The sequence below is a fragment of the Pelodiscus sinensis genome, chromosome 2 (assembly GCF_052426305.1).
Source record: "Pelodiscus sinensis isolate ZL-2025 chromosome 2, ASM5242630v1, whole genome shotgun sequence".
In the NCBI taxonomy this organism is placed as follows: domain Eukaryota; kingdom Metazoa; phylum Chordata; order Testudines; family Trionychidae; genus Pelodiscus; species Pelodiscus sinensis.
This window is the reverse complement of record NC_143053.1, coordinates 240,388,277-240,404,374: the sequence shown is the minus strand read 5'-3', so window position 1 is coordinate 240,404,374 and position 16,098 is coordinate 240,388,277. Positions and strand designations below refer to the sequence as shown.

Sequence of the window (16,098 nt, the reverse complement as noted above, 5' to 3'; positions counted from 1 at the left end):
AAAGGGCTTTGATGTCGACAGGGGGAACGTCCAGACTAGCGCGCGAGCCGACAAACAGTTGATCAGCTGTTTGTCGGCTCAGCGCGGCAGCCATGTAAATGTAAATGAAGCCGTGATCATTTAAATCGCGGCTTCATTTGCCTTTGCCAAAAAAACAAATCTACATGCCTCTGCCGACAGAGGCATGTAGTTTAGACGTACCCCAGAGGAGGAAGTTGCCAGAGTAGACAGTTTGGGCATTTTTACCACCACGTGGTCCAGATTTGTTCAGAGCAGGGTTGGTGGACTGATAAAAATGGCATTATTGACAGGGGTTTGTCTATACTAGACTTCCAATGGTAGTTATCACCAGGGCAGTGCAATTGGCTATAGAAAAGTATGTTTTAATCGTGTGGAAAAGTCCATAGCAAGCTCAGCTTGGGCAGGACTAGAAGAATATACTGGGTGACTCAGTGCAAACCTCTGATAGGTTTTTAATTTATGGGTTTTGAAAGTTAATCCTTTGAGAAGACAGTAGCTGCAATATGAGGCCTTTAGAAAAGTATATGGGGGCTTAACACTGAATTCAAATGAAGATAAATGCTGGCTTGAAACTAAGATGCAAAGCATTGTTGCTCAAGGAGTGAATCTTTGATTAAATTCTGTGGGTTATATTCTTACTCTGTTTCACACTATGGGAGAAAATGGGATTACTCCAAATTTAACAGTTACAATTTAGAAAAATCCCCCCTCTTTAATTAAATTACTTCACCATCAGTACTGGGAACTGGACAGGTATGGAGAAGTAGGGAGCCACAGACTAATCCTGGAAGTGTTTTAAGTACTCCTGTGGGCTATAGCAATGTTGATAACCAGCCTTGTCTACCTAATATGTATTATTGTGTGAGCTTGTGTGCACAATACAAACACGTCACTCCACCAATAGTTTTCATAGTTCTGTATTTTGCTTTGTTGTAGAAAGTAAATGAAGGAAAATACAGGAGTTATGAGGAATTCAAAGCAGATGCTCAGCTGCTTCTACACAACACAGTGATTTTCTATGGAGGTAGTATATTCACCTTAATATTTTTGCCGTTAATTTGATTCAGTGAGTACATCGGTGTCTTTACTCTTAAGAAACTGACCATTTTGGACGAGACTTGGGGACTAGCTAGTTAAGACAGAGTGAGGCCACCAAGGGTGTGTCTAGACTACAGGTTTTTTTTTTAAAAAAGTAGCCTTTTTTCGAAAAAACTTCACCTGCGTCTAGACTGCAGCCGCGTTCTTTCTAAAGTAAATCGAAAGAACACAGCAGTTTTTTCAATCGCGGTAAACCTCATTTTATGAGGAATAACGCCTTTTTTCAAAAGTACTCTTTCGAAAAAAGGCGCTATTGAATGCAAACTGCTTTTTCAAAAGAGAACATCTAGACTCTTTCGAAAAGCGGGTCGCTTTTTCGAAAAATCTACTTGTAGTCTAGACGCTCTTTTTCAAAAGAGGCTTTTTCTAAAGTATCTTTCAAAAAAGCCTCTTCTGAAAGAGGCTTGTAGTCTAGATGTATCCTAGGAGAGTCTGGCTTCTAGATGGGTGAACTGAGTTTGTACTCATTTTTACTGTGGGACCCATCCTTTTCTACTTCCCTTAAACCTGGTATCACCATCTCTGCAGCTGGCCCTCTACCCCCTTACCAATCTATTCCTTCCTAAGCCTAGGAAGCTGTAAGGCAAAGCAGTGGAATTTGAGGAATGGGACCTCAGAGTAGCTCCGTGCATACTATCAGGCCAGTTGCTGAGAATATTGCCTGGGAGAACCTGTTTAGTCTCTGGCCATTTTCAGAACACACACAGTCTGCAAATGGCCAATGTGTTCAGAGCATATTTGATACAGTGACGCAATATTCTGGGAAGTAAAAGCACCACAAGAGGCAGCTTCTAGATTTGACCCATGTAAACTGCATGCTGTAATCCTCTGAGAGACAGTAAACTTGTGATTACAGCAGTGTTTCTATACGGAAGTCATGGCTAAGACTGGTGTTTTAGAACAAATGCAGCATGTGGGTTAGAGCATTAATGTTTAAAAGAGAAAGTGAAGCATCTAGATTAATTGATAATAGTGGCCCATTCCAAGGTCCACTTCAAAGCTTAGTTAACATGTTAGGTAATTTAAAAGCCCCTAGTTTTATTTATATGCACAGATGGATGTGATGGCAGAGAAATAGAATGGATTGTTGGAAATTTAATAGGAGAAATGTTAGGTAAGATATTAAATTAGATACTTTTAAAACATATATTTATACCGGAGTGGGGAGTGCAAGCCAGGGTCTGCATCTGGTTCCTGGGCCTTAGATTCCCCACGCCTGACTTATACCATGAAAAGCATGACAGCGATTACAAATCTTTGAGTAGTGTTCTCATATAGTGGTTATTGATGATATTTACTTTTAACTTACAGCGGACAGTGAACAAGCTGATATAGCTAGGATGCTTTATAAAGACACATGCCATGAGGTAAGTTGTATCTGGGAACTAAGATGAAAGAGATGATTTGTTATAGATGAAACCATTTTGTTTTAAAATAGTGTGATATCACTTTCTAAAATGTTGATTTTTTTTGTCTTCCTCTAAGTTGCTCCTAAAAGCAAAAAATAATATGTACCGTTTATTATTAATTTTCCCAAATTAAGCTTTTTTCACGGTGAATTCCTAATTCCTTTTCCTTTTGTTCTGCATGGGTAGGGTTTTATATATATATATATATATATCACAATTTAGTTTCAAAATAATATGTTAACACAATTTCATTCAAGCCTGATGCGAAATTCTGGCTGCTTTCCAGGATGGACAATTGAAAAACTGAAGAGAACAAGAAAGTGGTGTTCAGGACAGCTCTCTCGGGTGTACTTGGCCTTCATAGTCAACTAATTTCAGTGCTTTCAGGGAGTGCTTTAAATATACTAATTGTCCTCATGTATATTGTATAATCTTGAAAATTAAATATAAGTTCCATTAGCATTATATTTGTAAAAAAGAAAAAATATACTTCTATATCAAGGCCAACCTTTCTCCTACTCTAAACTTGCCTTCCTTTTTGTAAATCTAACTAATTGCACAAAATTGAAATGATTTCTCAAAAATTAGTAGGCAAGACTAAACATTTGGTCTTTTAAACATTTGGCCTTAACATTCTTACTTCTGAAGAATTAATAACACTGTCACAAAGTGTCTCATGGGCTGATTTACTTGTTTTTGTTTTTCAGCTGGATGAACTGCAGCTTTGCAAGAACTGCTTCTATTTGTCAAATGCACGTCCTGACAATTGGTTCTGCTACCCTTGTGTATGTTTCTGGCAAAAATTTTAATTTACTTGCTTTTTAAAAAATAATACTGCCGTTCCAGTATTATTCATTTCTTGAGTATTCTGCTTCAAATAAGCAGAATAAACTTTTTCAACTTTACAGTTTTGTCTCTGCAACTCTTGATATTTTATGTAAGCAAAAACATTAACTGAAATTCAAAGCAATAACAATATGGATAATAAACTTGTTGCACTAGAAATAAGGAGTTTACAGGAATTAAAGCTCTGTTTCTATATAAAGCCATGAAGTCAAATTTAATTTTTGAAGTGTTTAAGATTTCTGTGTACAGTAGATAGTTACACACTTTTTAGAAATTGTCTTTCTTAATGTGTCTTTGATCCAAGCATTATATCTAGCCTAGAAATACTGTGTATTTGTAAGAAGATAAGAATGAAAAGAGCACTAGACATAAAAAACAATCATGTTCTTAAGATACCACCATGGTACTATGCTAAACTTAATATTTGTGGGATGATTTAATGTAATATTTCAAACTCAATAATGAAGAAAACACTTTCCTCCCTCCAGATACCTAATCATGAGTTGGTTTGGGCCAAAATGAAGGGCTTTGGGTTTTGGCCAGCCAAAGTCATGCAGAAAGAAGACAATCAGGTTGATGTTCGCTTTTTTGGGCATCACCACCAAAGGTAATGTATTAACCTGTGTCCTGCTTGTTATAGACATTCCTCAAACAAGTTTACTCTATTCAATCATGTTGTAAATCACTGTTGAGCAAGTCACCAGCCTTACAAAGAGTGCTAACTTTACCATAATTTTTTCAGAAAGTTCAGAGTCCAATGTAAGACAGCAGAGATTGCTGAGTGATTCATAGAAGATTCCATTTTCAGAATTGCCCTAGGGATGTTCTCTACCATTTAAAGTAAAGAAGCAAACTAATTCCTATGAACATGACTCTTCACAAATACAGCTGCTTGTACACACAAAGTAGACATACATTAACTAAGATGTGTCCTAGGTACCTGAACTATTAAGTTTGCACATGTTGTTAATCTGCAAGAGGAATCACAGGTTTACATTTTAGGGATGTAACACATTATAAAGGACATCGACATATTATTGTTGTTAAGTTACTATTGTGCTAGCACTCCCTAGATGGACCCCATATTTTCAGAAGAACTCAAGCCCCTTTCCATAGAATATTCACTTATGGATTTTAGGGGGTAGTTTGTTCTTCTTTGGGTGCTTGTTCACGTCATTTCCATGTGCATAGTTTTTAGAAATTTTTTCCCTAGGAGCATCCGTAGGGTCAGCAAAGGAATCCATAAGAACGGCCATGATGGGTCAGGCCAAATGTCTATGTAGCCAAGTATCCTGTCTTCTGACAGTGGCCAGAGGGAATGATCAGAACAGATAATAGAATGAACAGAATAGGTACTGTAATAGCTCACTGGAGTGGCATCAGTACATGGCACTATATGTGACCCTGCTGACCTGCCTCTCCCTCAGTTCCTTCATACCGTCTGTGACACCATAGGAACATCGCTCACTTGCTGCGCTAGTGCACCATTCCCTAGTTTAGTTTGTACTCATTGTTTGCAGTTTATCGTTCTCACAGTAGCATTAGTTGTTACAGTTAAGTAGTTGAGATGGTAGATAGCTACCGCCTCCTTGGGCATTGTACGCTATGCCCAACAGTGACCCTCATGACTCCTATCTGGTGGAAAATACCAAGCAGACTGTTGCAAGATCTGCAAATCCTTCAAGTCATGCACAAAAAAATGAGAGGGACTTTTGACTGTGGCAGCTATAGATGAAAGCAGCTCTCGGGCCAACCAGACCCCAGTTCATCAGTGTGTAGTGCCTCAGTGTTGATGCAGGACTTGGCACAATCTTTGTGTTTCAGTCATCACTAAGAAAGTCTGATGATGAAGAAATGCCTTACATAGTGAATGCTAGTGGGAAGAGGGTAGGTTTTGAAGATAAAATTAAAAAAATAACAAGTAAAAATTACTTAGAAAAGATAGATGTCTGCAAGTTACCAGGGCCTGATGAAATGCATCCCAGAATACTCATGGAGCTGATAGATAAAGGCTCAGATATCTCCTCTATCATCTTTGAAAAATCATGGAAGACAGGAGAGATTCCAGAAGATTGGAAAAGGGCAAATATAGTGCCAATCTATAAAAGGGAAAATAAGAACAACCCAGGAAACTACAGACCAGTCAGTTTAACTTCTGTGCCAGAACAGATAAGGGAGCAGGTAATTAAGGAATTCATATGCAAACATCTGGAAGAAAATTAGATGATACGTAACAACCAGCATGGATCTATAAAAAACAAATCATGGTCCAACCAATCTGATAGCTTTCTTTGGTAAGATAACAAGTCTTGTGGATAAGGGAGAAGAGGTGGACGTGGTATTCCTAGACTTTAGTAAGGCATTTGATACGGTCTTGCATGATTTCTTAACAATAAACTAGGCAAATAAAACTTAGATGGGGCTACTATAAGGTGGGTTTATAACTGGCTGGATAACCATTCTCAGGGTATGTCTACACTACCCCGCTAGTTCGAACTAGGGTGGTAATGTAGGCATACCGCACTTGCAAATGAAGCCCGGGATTTGAATTTCCCGGGCTTCATTTGCATAAGCCGGCCGGCGCCATTTTTAAATGCCGGCTTGTTCGGACCCCGTGCCGCGCGGCTACATGCGGCACGGGCTAGATAGTTCGAACTAGCAAGCCATTACGAACTATCTGTACGCCTCGTGGAGCGTACAGATAGTTCGTAATGGCTTGCTAGTTCGAACTATCTAGCCCGTGCCGCGTGTAGCCGCGCGACACGGGGTCCGAACAAGCCGGCATTTAAAAATGGCGCCGGCCGGCTTAAGCAAATGAAGCCCGGGAAATTCAAATCCCGGGCTTCATTTGCAAGTGCGGTATGCCTACATTACCACCCTAGTTCGAACTAGCGGGGTAGTGTAGACATACCCTCAGAGAGTAGTTATTCACGGTTTACAATCACACTGGAAGGGCATAACAAGTGGGGTTCCTTGGGGGTCTGTTTTGGGACTAGTTCTGTTCAATATCTTCATCAACGATTTAGATATTGGTATAGAAAGTACGCTTATTAAGTTTGCAGATGATACCAAGCTGGGAGGGGTTGCGAATAATCTGCAAGATAGGGTCATAATTCAAAATGATCTGGACAAATTGGAGAAATGGTCTGAGGTAAACAGGATGAAGTTTAATAAAGACAAATGCAAAGTGCTCCACTTAGGAAGGAACAATCAGTTTCACACATACAGAATGAGAAGCGACTGTCTATGAAGGAGTACGGCAGAAAGGGACCTAGGGGTTATAGTGGACCACACGCTAACTATGAGTCAACAGTGTGATGCTATTGCAAAAAAAGCAAACATGATTCTGGGATGCATTAACAGGCGTGTTGTGAGCAAGACATGAGAAGTCATTCTTCCACTCTACTTTGTGCTGATTAGGCCACAGTTGGAGTATTGTGTCCAGTTCTGGACACCACATTTCAAGAAAGATGTGGAGATATTGGAGAGGGTCCAGAGAAAAGCAACAAGAATGATTAAAGGTCTAGAGAAGATGACCTATGAAGGAAGGCTGGAAGAACTGGATTTGTTTAGTTTGGAAAAGAGAAGATTGAGGGGGGACATGATAGTGGTTTTCAAGTATCTAAAAGGGTGTCATAAGGAGGAGGGAGAAAACTTGTTCATCTTGGCCTCTGAGAATAGAACAAGAAGCAATGGGCTTAAACTGCAACAAGGGAGGTTTAGGTTGGACTTTAGGAAAAACTTCCTAAGTGTCAGGGTGGTTAAACACTGGAATAAATTGCTTAGGGAGATTGTGGAATCTCCATCACTGGAGATATTTAAGAGCAGGTTAGATAGACATCTATCAAGGATGATCTAGACGGTGCTTGGTTCTGCCATGATGGTAGGGGACTGGTCTCAATGTTCTAGTGTTATATGATTCTATAAAGACACAGCTAAGGAATCCCAGCACCAGAGATCACCAACACAGCAGCGTAACCCCCTGACTCAGCACCACTTTAAGTCCCCAGCTTCCAAGAAGCAGAAGAAGATTATAGACAGAGGGCACTTCCCTCTTCCATCTGCCAAGCCCCACTCAGGTTTTATAACTTTGTGGCAGTTAGAGATGGCGCCACTAGCTCCAGCACCGCAAGTGTCATTGAATCTGCACCAGGCGGCTTCCCCACTAATCACGAAGTCGTGTACTTGGTTGAGCCATCTACACCCAATATATTTGAGGTGGCTAGAAATCTGTAAGATCACACTGCAACAGTGACCAGAGGTGGTGAGGCCTGCAGTGCCAAGATGCACCGATGTCAAGAGGGAAACTGGCAATAATGAATAGGCACTCTCTATCGCCTGACAGTTGACACAGGTCCCTGGCACAGAGCTTGCATTAAACTCGCTCAGCACTGTCGCAGGAAGGTCACTCCTTGACCCCACTCCAGGAGCTTATACTATGAATCAGCACAGACCAGAGACTCTCCCCACTCACGGTCTCCAGCACTGGCCTCTGCCTATCTGCCAGCACTGAGGAGTGAGGCACTATTTCTGCCATTCACAAGGCCCCGAAACCTGTCTTTCTCGGGTCATGGCACTGATCACCGGCATTGACATCCCACCTTCATAGATCAAGGTCTTGGTTGCTCATGACTCCTTGCCATGTTCCCTCCGGCACAATTCTCACTCATCCTCCTCTTTGTACGAGCCTTCATTGGCACCACCGTGGTCTTCACCTTTGGTGTCATTGTTATCCAAAGGTGAGTCTACCAGCTCTAGGACGACTGGGAGAACATCTTGCCATACAGTGCATCGTCAGATGCAGTGACATCCACAATGGCCGTCTCCTCCACAGTGGCCATTCTTGACCACCTGTGCATATCATCAGGCCCAGGAAGTACTTTCCATGATCTCCAGGTCAGCACCTTCTGGGACCTGCCACACCAAGTCAACAAGGGTCCCTTCCTTGATTTTCACCTGACAGATGCTTCCATCTCCAAGCCATCTAATGTGAGTGACTGATCTGGCCACAAGGACCTGCATTCAGCTCTGCAACCGCAGATGCCTGCAGAACAAACTTCGCCAGGCAGTCATCATGGTAACCTACAAGAGCCATCCCTCTGAGAGAATCAGGACAACCCTCTTTCTCTGGTGGCCTATTACTCCTCTTCCCCGGATGAGGCAGTGCTTGGGGTGTCCGCATTGGGGCCTCCCCCCAATAGACCATAGACCCAACTAGGATCTTCTCCACAGGATGGTCCGTAATATGGGCATACAAGTGGAAGAGGTAGCTGAGGTTGAGGACTCAAATGGTGGACATCCTAGCCCCACAAAGTCCTCTAGACCAGTGTGTCTCAACCAATGGTACGAGTGTCCTTGGGGGTGCTCGAGAGAAGTGTGGGGGGTACATCAACACAACTGAAATTTGGAGAAAACTGAATTTTTGTTTTAAGTTTTACAGCATAAAAAAAGGTTGAGAAACACTGCTCTAGAGCAGACCTGCCATTCATAAAGATGGTAGAGAAAAATAATCTCAACTTAAAGCAGACTCTAGCCTCCATTTTCCCAGTGGCCAGGAGTGTGCAGAGGAAGTATTACGCCACACCCCAGGGATATCAGTATATGTACTCCCATTCACCTCTGTGTTCTTTGGTGGTCTCTGCAGTGAACGTGCAAGTGCAGCAGGGCCAACAAGTTCCAGTACTGAAGGCAAAGAGGCCAACTGCCTCAGCATATTAAAAAAAAGTGTATGCTACATTAGGAAGAACTTCCTAACTGTCAGGGTAGTCAAACACTGGAATAAATTGCCCAGGGAGGTTGTGGAATCTCCATCTGTGGAGATATTTAAGAGTAGGTTAGATAAATGTCTATCAGAGATAGTCTAGACAGTATTCGGTCCTGCCATGAGGGCAGGGGATTGGACTCGATGACCTCTCGAGGTCCCTTCCAGTCCTGGTATTCTATGATTCTATGAAGAGCCAGACCTTCCATGGAAATACAAACACATCCACCGCTTCTCCCTTATCCACAAGACTCGTTATCCTATCAAAGAAAGCTATCAGATTGTTTTGACATGATTTGTTCTTTACAAATCCATGCTGGCTGTTCCCTATCACCTTGCCACTTTCCAAGTGTTTACAGACGATTTCCTTAATTACTTGCTCCATTATCTTCCCTGGCGCAGAAGTTAAACTAACTGGCCTGTAGTTTCCTGGGTTGTTCTTATTTCCCTTTTTATAGATGGGCACTATATTTGCCCTTTTCCAGTCCTCTGGAATCTCTCCTGTCTCCCATGATTTTCCAAAGATGATAGCTAGAGGCTCAGATACCTCCTCTATCAGCTCCTTGAGTATTCTAGGATGCATTTCATCAGGCCCTGGTGACTTGCAGGCATCTAACCTTTCTAGGTGATTTTTAACTTGTTCTTTAAATCGGCTTCCGTACCTAATGACTGGAAGGTAGCGAACGTGACACCAATATTTAAAAAGGGCTCTAGAGGCGATCCTGGCAATTACAGACCGGTAAATCTAACTTCAGTACCGGGCAAATTAGTTGAAACAATAGTAAAGAATAAAATTGTGAAGCATGTAGAAGAACATAATTTGTTGGACAAAAGTCAACATGGTTTCTGTAAAGGGAAATCCTGTCTTACTAATCTGTTAGAGTTCTTTGAAGGGGTTAACAAACATGCGGACAAGGGGGATCCAGTAGATATAGTATACTTGGATTTTCAGAAAGCCTTTGACAAGGTCCCTCACCAAAGGCTCTTGTGTAAATTACATGGCCAGGGGATAAGAGGGAAGGTCCTTTCTTGGATTGAGAACTGGTTAAAAGACAGGAAACAAAGGGTAGGAATAAGTAATAAATTTTCAGATTGGAGAGGGGTAACTAGTGGTGTACCCCAAGGGTCAATCCTGGGACCAATCCTTTTCAACTTATTCATAAATGATCTGGAGAAAGGGGTAAGCAGGGAGGTAGTAAAGTTTGCAGATGATACAAAACTGTTTAGGATAGTCAAGACAGAAGCAGACTGTGAGGGACTCCAAGAAGATCTTAACAAACTGAGTGATTGGGCAACAAAATGGCAAATGAAATGTAATGTGGATAAGTGTAAAGTAATGCACATTGGGAAAAATAACCCCAACTATACGTACAGTATGATGGGGGCTAATTTGGCTACGACAAATCAGGAAAGAGATCTTGGAGTTATCGTGGTCAGTTCTCTGAAAACTTCCACATAGTGTGCAGTGGCGGTCAAAAAGGCAAATAGAATGCTAGGAATTATTAGGAAAGGGATAGAAAATAAGACCCAGAATATCTTACTGCCCCTGTATAAAACTATGGTACGCCCACATCTTGAATACTGTGTACAGATGTGGTCTCCTCACCTCAAAAAAGATATTTTGGCCTTGGAAAGGGTTGAGAAAAGGGCAACTAAAATGATTAGGGGTTTGGAACGGGTCCCATATGAGGAGAGGTTAAAGCGACTGGGACTTTTCAGTTTAGAAAAGAGAAGACTGAGGGGGGATATGATAGAGGTATATAAAATCATGAGTGGCGTGGAGAGGACCGATAAAAAAAAGTTATTTATTAGTTCCCTAAACAGAAGAACTAGAGGACACCAAATGAAATTAATGGGGAGCAGGTTTAAAACTAAGAAAACAAAGTTCTTCTTCACACAGCGCGTAGTCAACCTGTGGAACTCCTTGCCAGAGGAGGCTGTGAAGGCTAGGACTATAATAGAGTTTAAAGAGAAGCTAGATAATTTCATGGAGGTTAGGTCCATAAAAGGCTATTTGCCAGGGGATAAAATGGTGTCCTTGGCCTCTGTTTGTCAGAGGCTGGAGAGGGATGGCAGGAGACAAATCGCTTGATCATTGTCTTCGGTCCACCCTCTCTGGGGCACCTGGTGCTGGCCACTGTCGGTAGACAGGATACTGGGCTAGATGGACCTTTGGTCTGACCCAGTACGGCCGTTCTTATGTTCTTATGTTATGTTCTTTTTTTATTTTACCTTTTAAAACTACCCCCTTCCCACTAGCATTCACTATGTTAGGCGTTCCTTCAGATTTCTCGATGAAGACCGAAACAAAGAAGTCATTGAGCATCTCTGCCATTTCCAAGTTTCCTGTTACTGTTTCTCCCTCCTCACTGACCAGTGGGCCTACCCTCTCCTTGGTCTTCCTCTTGCTTCTAATATATTTGTAAAAAGTCTTCTTGTTTCCCTTTATTTCCGGTAGGTAGTTTGAGCTCATTCTGTGCCTTTGCCTTTCTAATCTTGCCCCTGCATTCCTGTGCTGTTTGCCTATATTAATCATTTGTAATTTCTCCTACTTTCCATTTTTTATGATGACTCCTTTTTTATTTTTATATCATGCAAGATCTCGTGGTTAAGCCAAGGAGGTCTTTTGCCATATTTTCTGTCTTTCCAACACATCAGAATAGCTTGCTTTTGGGCCCTTAACAATGTCCCTTTGAAAAACTGCCAACTCTCCTCAGTTGTTTTTCCCCTCAGTCTCGATTCCCATGGGACCTTACCTATCAGCTCTCTGAGCTTACCAAAATCCGCCTTCCTGAAATCCATTGTCTCTATTTTTCTGTTCTCCCTTCTACCCTTCCTTAGAATTGTGAACTCTATGATTTCATGATCACTTTCACCCAAGCTGCTTTCCACTTTCAAATTCTCAACGAGTTCCTCCCTATTTGTTAGGACCAAATCTAGAACAGCTTCCCCCGGTAGCTTTTTCAAACTTCTGAAATAAAAAGTTGTCTCCAATGCAGTCCAAGAACTTATTGGATAGTCTGTGCCCCGCTGTGTATACCTTCTCTCCCTTTCCCGTGATTCACAAGGTAATTCTCAAAATCCACAGGGAGAAAACCCAGGTAATCCTGCTGACGTCAGCTTGGTTATGCCAGCACTGATACACATCATTCCTGGGGATGTCGGAGGAACCACCCATAGAGCTCCCTCTTTACCCAGACCTAATCTCACAGGATAATGGATGCCTGTGGCACCCAGACTTTCTGTTCCTGCACCTCATGGCATGGAAGCTCCATGGTTGAATGCCATAGAACTCCAGTGTGCATTTCAGGTCCAAAAGATTCTCTTAGGCATAGGAAACCATCCACTAAAGCCACTTACTGGATAGAGTGGAAGAGATTCTCATATTGGTGTGCTGAGTACCAGGTTCCACCAACACGCACCTCTATCCCTTTCATCCTTGACTATCTCAGGAGCAGGAGTTAGCCATTACTTTGGTCAGAGTTCACCTCGTGGCTGTCTCAGCATTCCACCCTGGGGATGGTGGCCACTTTGTTTTTGTAAACTCATTGGTGGGGTGATGCATATCAGTGCATCATGAGGGAGACTGGAGACTTTTATAGCTGTTTTTTCCAACGCTGTTTATGTTGCTTTTTAACAGGGGCTATGTATATTTTCACTTGATTTATCTAGTAAATAGTAGACTAGAATATGTCTTAAAACAACTGTCTCCAGCCTCACCACAAGTGAATATTACGTGACTTCTTAACAAGGAGATTTTCACTCAAAGATTAAGTGAATAAGATCTCTTACTTGCATTTAAATCATGGAATGATTTATATTGAAATCATAAGTACCTTTGAAGCAACTTCATACCTAAGTAGAAAATCTTTTCATTTGTAGTTCTGGCATCAGGCTCACAGAACTTCTCACAAATGTTGTGTTAGCTTATTAAGTATTTGATGAAAAACACCTGAAACTCTACACATAAGCATATGTTGTAAAGAGGAAAATCCATCCACTGTAGTGTCATCCGCTTGTTATAGCAATGGACTTTAAGAAGGAAGGCAGATTCTCAGCTGGTGTAAATCAACATTACTCCATTGACTTCAGTGGAGTTATAAACATATACACCAGTTGAGGATCTAGCCTCGGGTATTTAACATACTAAAATATTCATGTCAATATTTAGATTGGTACTCGGATGATTGATTCGCTTTAATGTACCTTTCTATATCCTGTCAATGTCAAGAGTTATAATTTCTTACATTTTTATATACCCGTTACAGCATGATTTAAGCTGGGACTGTCAAAGGGGCATAAAGAAGCTATGCAGCCAGTTCCCATTGACTTTGACTGGGACCTGGCCATCTAACTCCCTGAAGCCCCATTGAAAATCTCAACCTTGGAAACTTGGGAACCTTTTAGATCTCTAAGTGACTGGCAGGAATCCAATCCAGAGCAGTGGAACAAAAAGTACTTACTGTCAGATGATTGTTCAATGATTTATACAAAAGGATCGAGTATTCTTGGTTCAAATCCTGATAGCTAGATGGATAAATGGATGTCCGAATCACAAATAATATCAACACAAGAAGCATGAATTTAGATTCAACAAAGATTCAACAAAGAGGCTAAGCACTGAAATGGAATAGAGAGTGAACACTTAGTCCTGATCTCTCCATGTCTTAATGAAGGGCACTGGCAAGGTAATGGAGGAAGGCTTGCATTGCAGCTGCCTGTGCTATACCTTTTTATGGCACATTAAATGACCTCCTCCCTACTTTTCAAGCCTCAGTGCCTACTATAAATGGCCTGATTTTTCAAACGTCTTAAATACCCATATGCCCCACTGAAGTCACTGGTAGTTGAAGATGCTCACCCTCTATGAAAAACAGGCCACTTTGAGTTAGTTGCCTAAATGCGTATTTTAAAATGTGGACTCTGTCTCTAGAGCTGCCTGCTCACCACTGCCATGGGAATTGAAGATGGGACATTTCAGAACTGAGTGTTGGGCTAACTGTGCTCCCATTGGAATTTATCAGGAGCACAGTTAGTCCAACACTAAATTCATTGGAACATGTCACCCTAAATTTTATTTTAAATCACTCTCTTCCCCTTTCAGCTTTCTGATTGTGTCTTTAAATTATATTTGAAAGGGCTTGGATCCCTTCAGAAAACATTCAAGACATCACAGTTAATATCCATCGGTTGCATGTGAAGCGTAGCATGGGCTGGAAAAAAGCATGTGATGAACTGGAACTGCACCAACGTTTCCTTCGTGATGGGAGATTCTGGAAGTCTAAGAATGAAGATAAAGGTGAAGAGGAGGCAGAGTCCAGTATCTCTTCCACCAGCAATGAGCAGGTGAGTTCTGTTGCAATGCTAGCATCTACTAATATTCACTAAATGACAGAAAGGTGACCTGCAATGCAGTTTGTTAAACGTTATTTTAAAGTCGTACCCTGTTTACTTCTTTAAGATGAGAATAGAATGCAGGTTACTTTTTTTAATACTTCAGAAATACCAGGAATATAAAGTTGTTATCTTCCCAGGTATTGCCGGATGACCTCTGTGAAATCTCCAGGCTGTTTATCAGGAACGCTAACACCTTCATTGAATAAGCAAAGGACTTTAAACTTTAAATAAGTGTTAATAAAATCAGTTTAAATTGTCCTACTAAAATCTCTCCTCCCCACAACTGCTCAACTTTCGCTCTATTGACTCATGTGATGTCACCATTTCACTAGTTCTTCAGACATAGGAACACAAACAGTGCCATACTGGAGTAGACCCCAAAGTCCTGCCCTTGATATTGAGTCTCAGATGCTCTAGAGGAAGGTATAAGAATGCCACCTATATACTGGCCTGTAATGATTAGAGATTAATTATAACTCTGATTAATCTCAGTATGTATATAAATATACAATTCCTTTTTTGAATCTTGCTAAATTCTTGACCAAAATTCCAAAGTTTATTTACACTTTGTGTGAAATCAGAGCATTTTGCAGCCTAGATAGGACCTGAATTTTTAATGAAAAACAAACCAAAAAGTGTTTGTTTTCCTAAAAATAAAAACCAGGAATCTTACATTCATCCCAGTGAATCCTGTTGCAGGTTGGAGTCTTGTTCCAAAATGAAGAACCCGTTTGAGCAGACCAATGAGAAATTACATAAATAGTATAAATTGAATAAATAATTGTTATTTGTTAGAAAATCAGTAAACTAACACTGGATTTTACTTACTCCACTGATCATTAGTTTTGAGGTCATTATCACTAATTCAAAAAATGTATCTGGCTTTACAGACACCTTGTTTTGGAAACGTATTTGCCTTTGTATGTTGCCTTTCACACTCGTGTATCTCACGCATTTCACAAAGAATGCTATTTATATTGGCAGCTGAGAACTAGTGTTTCCCAGCATTTGGAATTATTCAGTATTTTTTAATAATGTTGACAGCTGAAGGTTACTCAGGAACCAAGAGCAAAGAAAGGACGACGTAATCAAAGTGTGGAACCCAAAAAGGAAGTAAGTAGCTTCACATGATATGTCTGTCAGTTAAGCAAAACCCCCAAAAGAATACCACTCTCAAAATTACAATTGACATTCCTTATTTTCTGCCACATTTTATTTGTTTTATGCTACTAGCATTAAAGTATGAATGTCAGCAGCTATAACGAGATCTGGTTATCTTAAGGTTATATATTGGCACTCATCACCATGGTATTTGTTTAAGATCTTTTCTCATCACATGCTTAGCCACTAGCAATAGTCAGATGGCATCAATACAATTTAAAATTTCCATCACTAACAAGTCTTCATCCCACTAACAACAATATCTTTAGGAATGGCAAACTAAGTTACATTTTAATAATATATTACATTTTTAAAAACTATCAGAAGAACATTATTTAGGTTGCAAAGTCGAGGATGTGAGAGTTAGGAAATACCAGTTGTAAGGTTGCCCATAGACCCTTAATC

The 16,098-nt window shown here is 40.8% G+C and overlaps 1 protein-coding gene across 10 annotated transcripts in view; it reads left to right on the top strand.

The window, feature by feature from the left end:
• The window catches only part of ZMYND11 (zinc finger MYND-type containing 11), a 177,295-nt gene that overhangs the window by 150,766 nt on the left and 10,431 nt on the right, over positions 1–16,098 (top strand). For 8 of the 10 annotated variants that reach the window (XM_075922727.2, XM_075922724.2, XM_075922718.2 and 5 more), the window contains 6 exons: positions 958–1,045; positions 2,431–2,486; positions 3,236–3,313; positions 3,863–3,981; positions 14,274–14,481; positions 15,577–15,645. In XM_075922727.2, the coding sequence (XP_075778842.1) occupies positions 958–1,045; positions 2,431–2,486; positions 3,236–3,313; positions 3,863–3,981; positions 14,274–14,481; positions 15,577–15,645 (618 nt within the window). The remainder of the gene's footprint in view (positions 1–957; positions 1,046–2,430; positions 2,487–3,235; positions 3,314–3,862; positions 3,982–14,273; positions 14,482–15,576; positions 15,646–16,098) is intronic. The other 2 variants (XM_075922726.2, XM_075922725.2) reach the window with 1 other exon arrangement.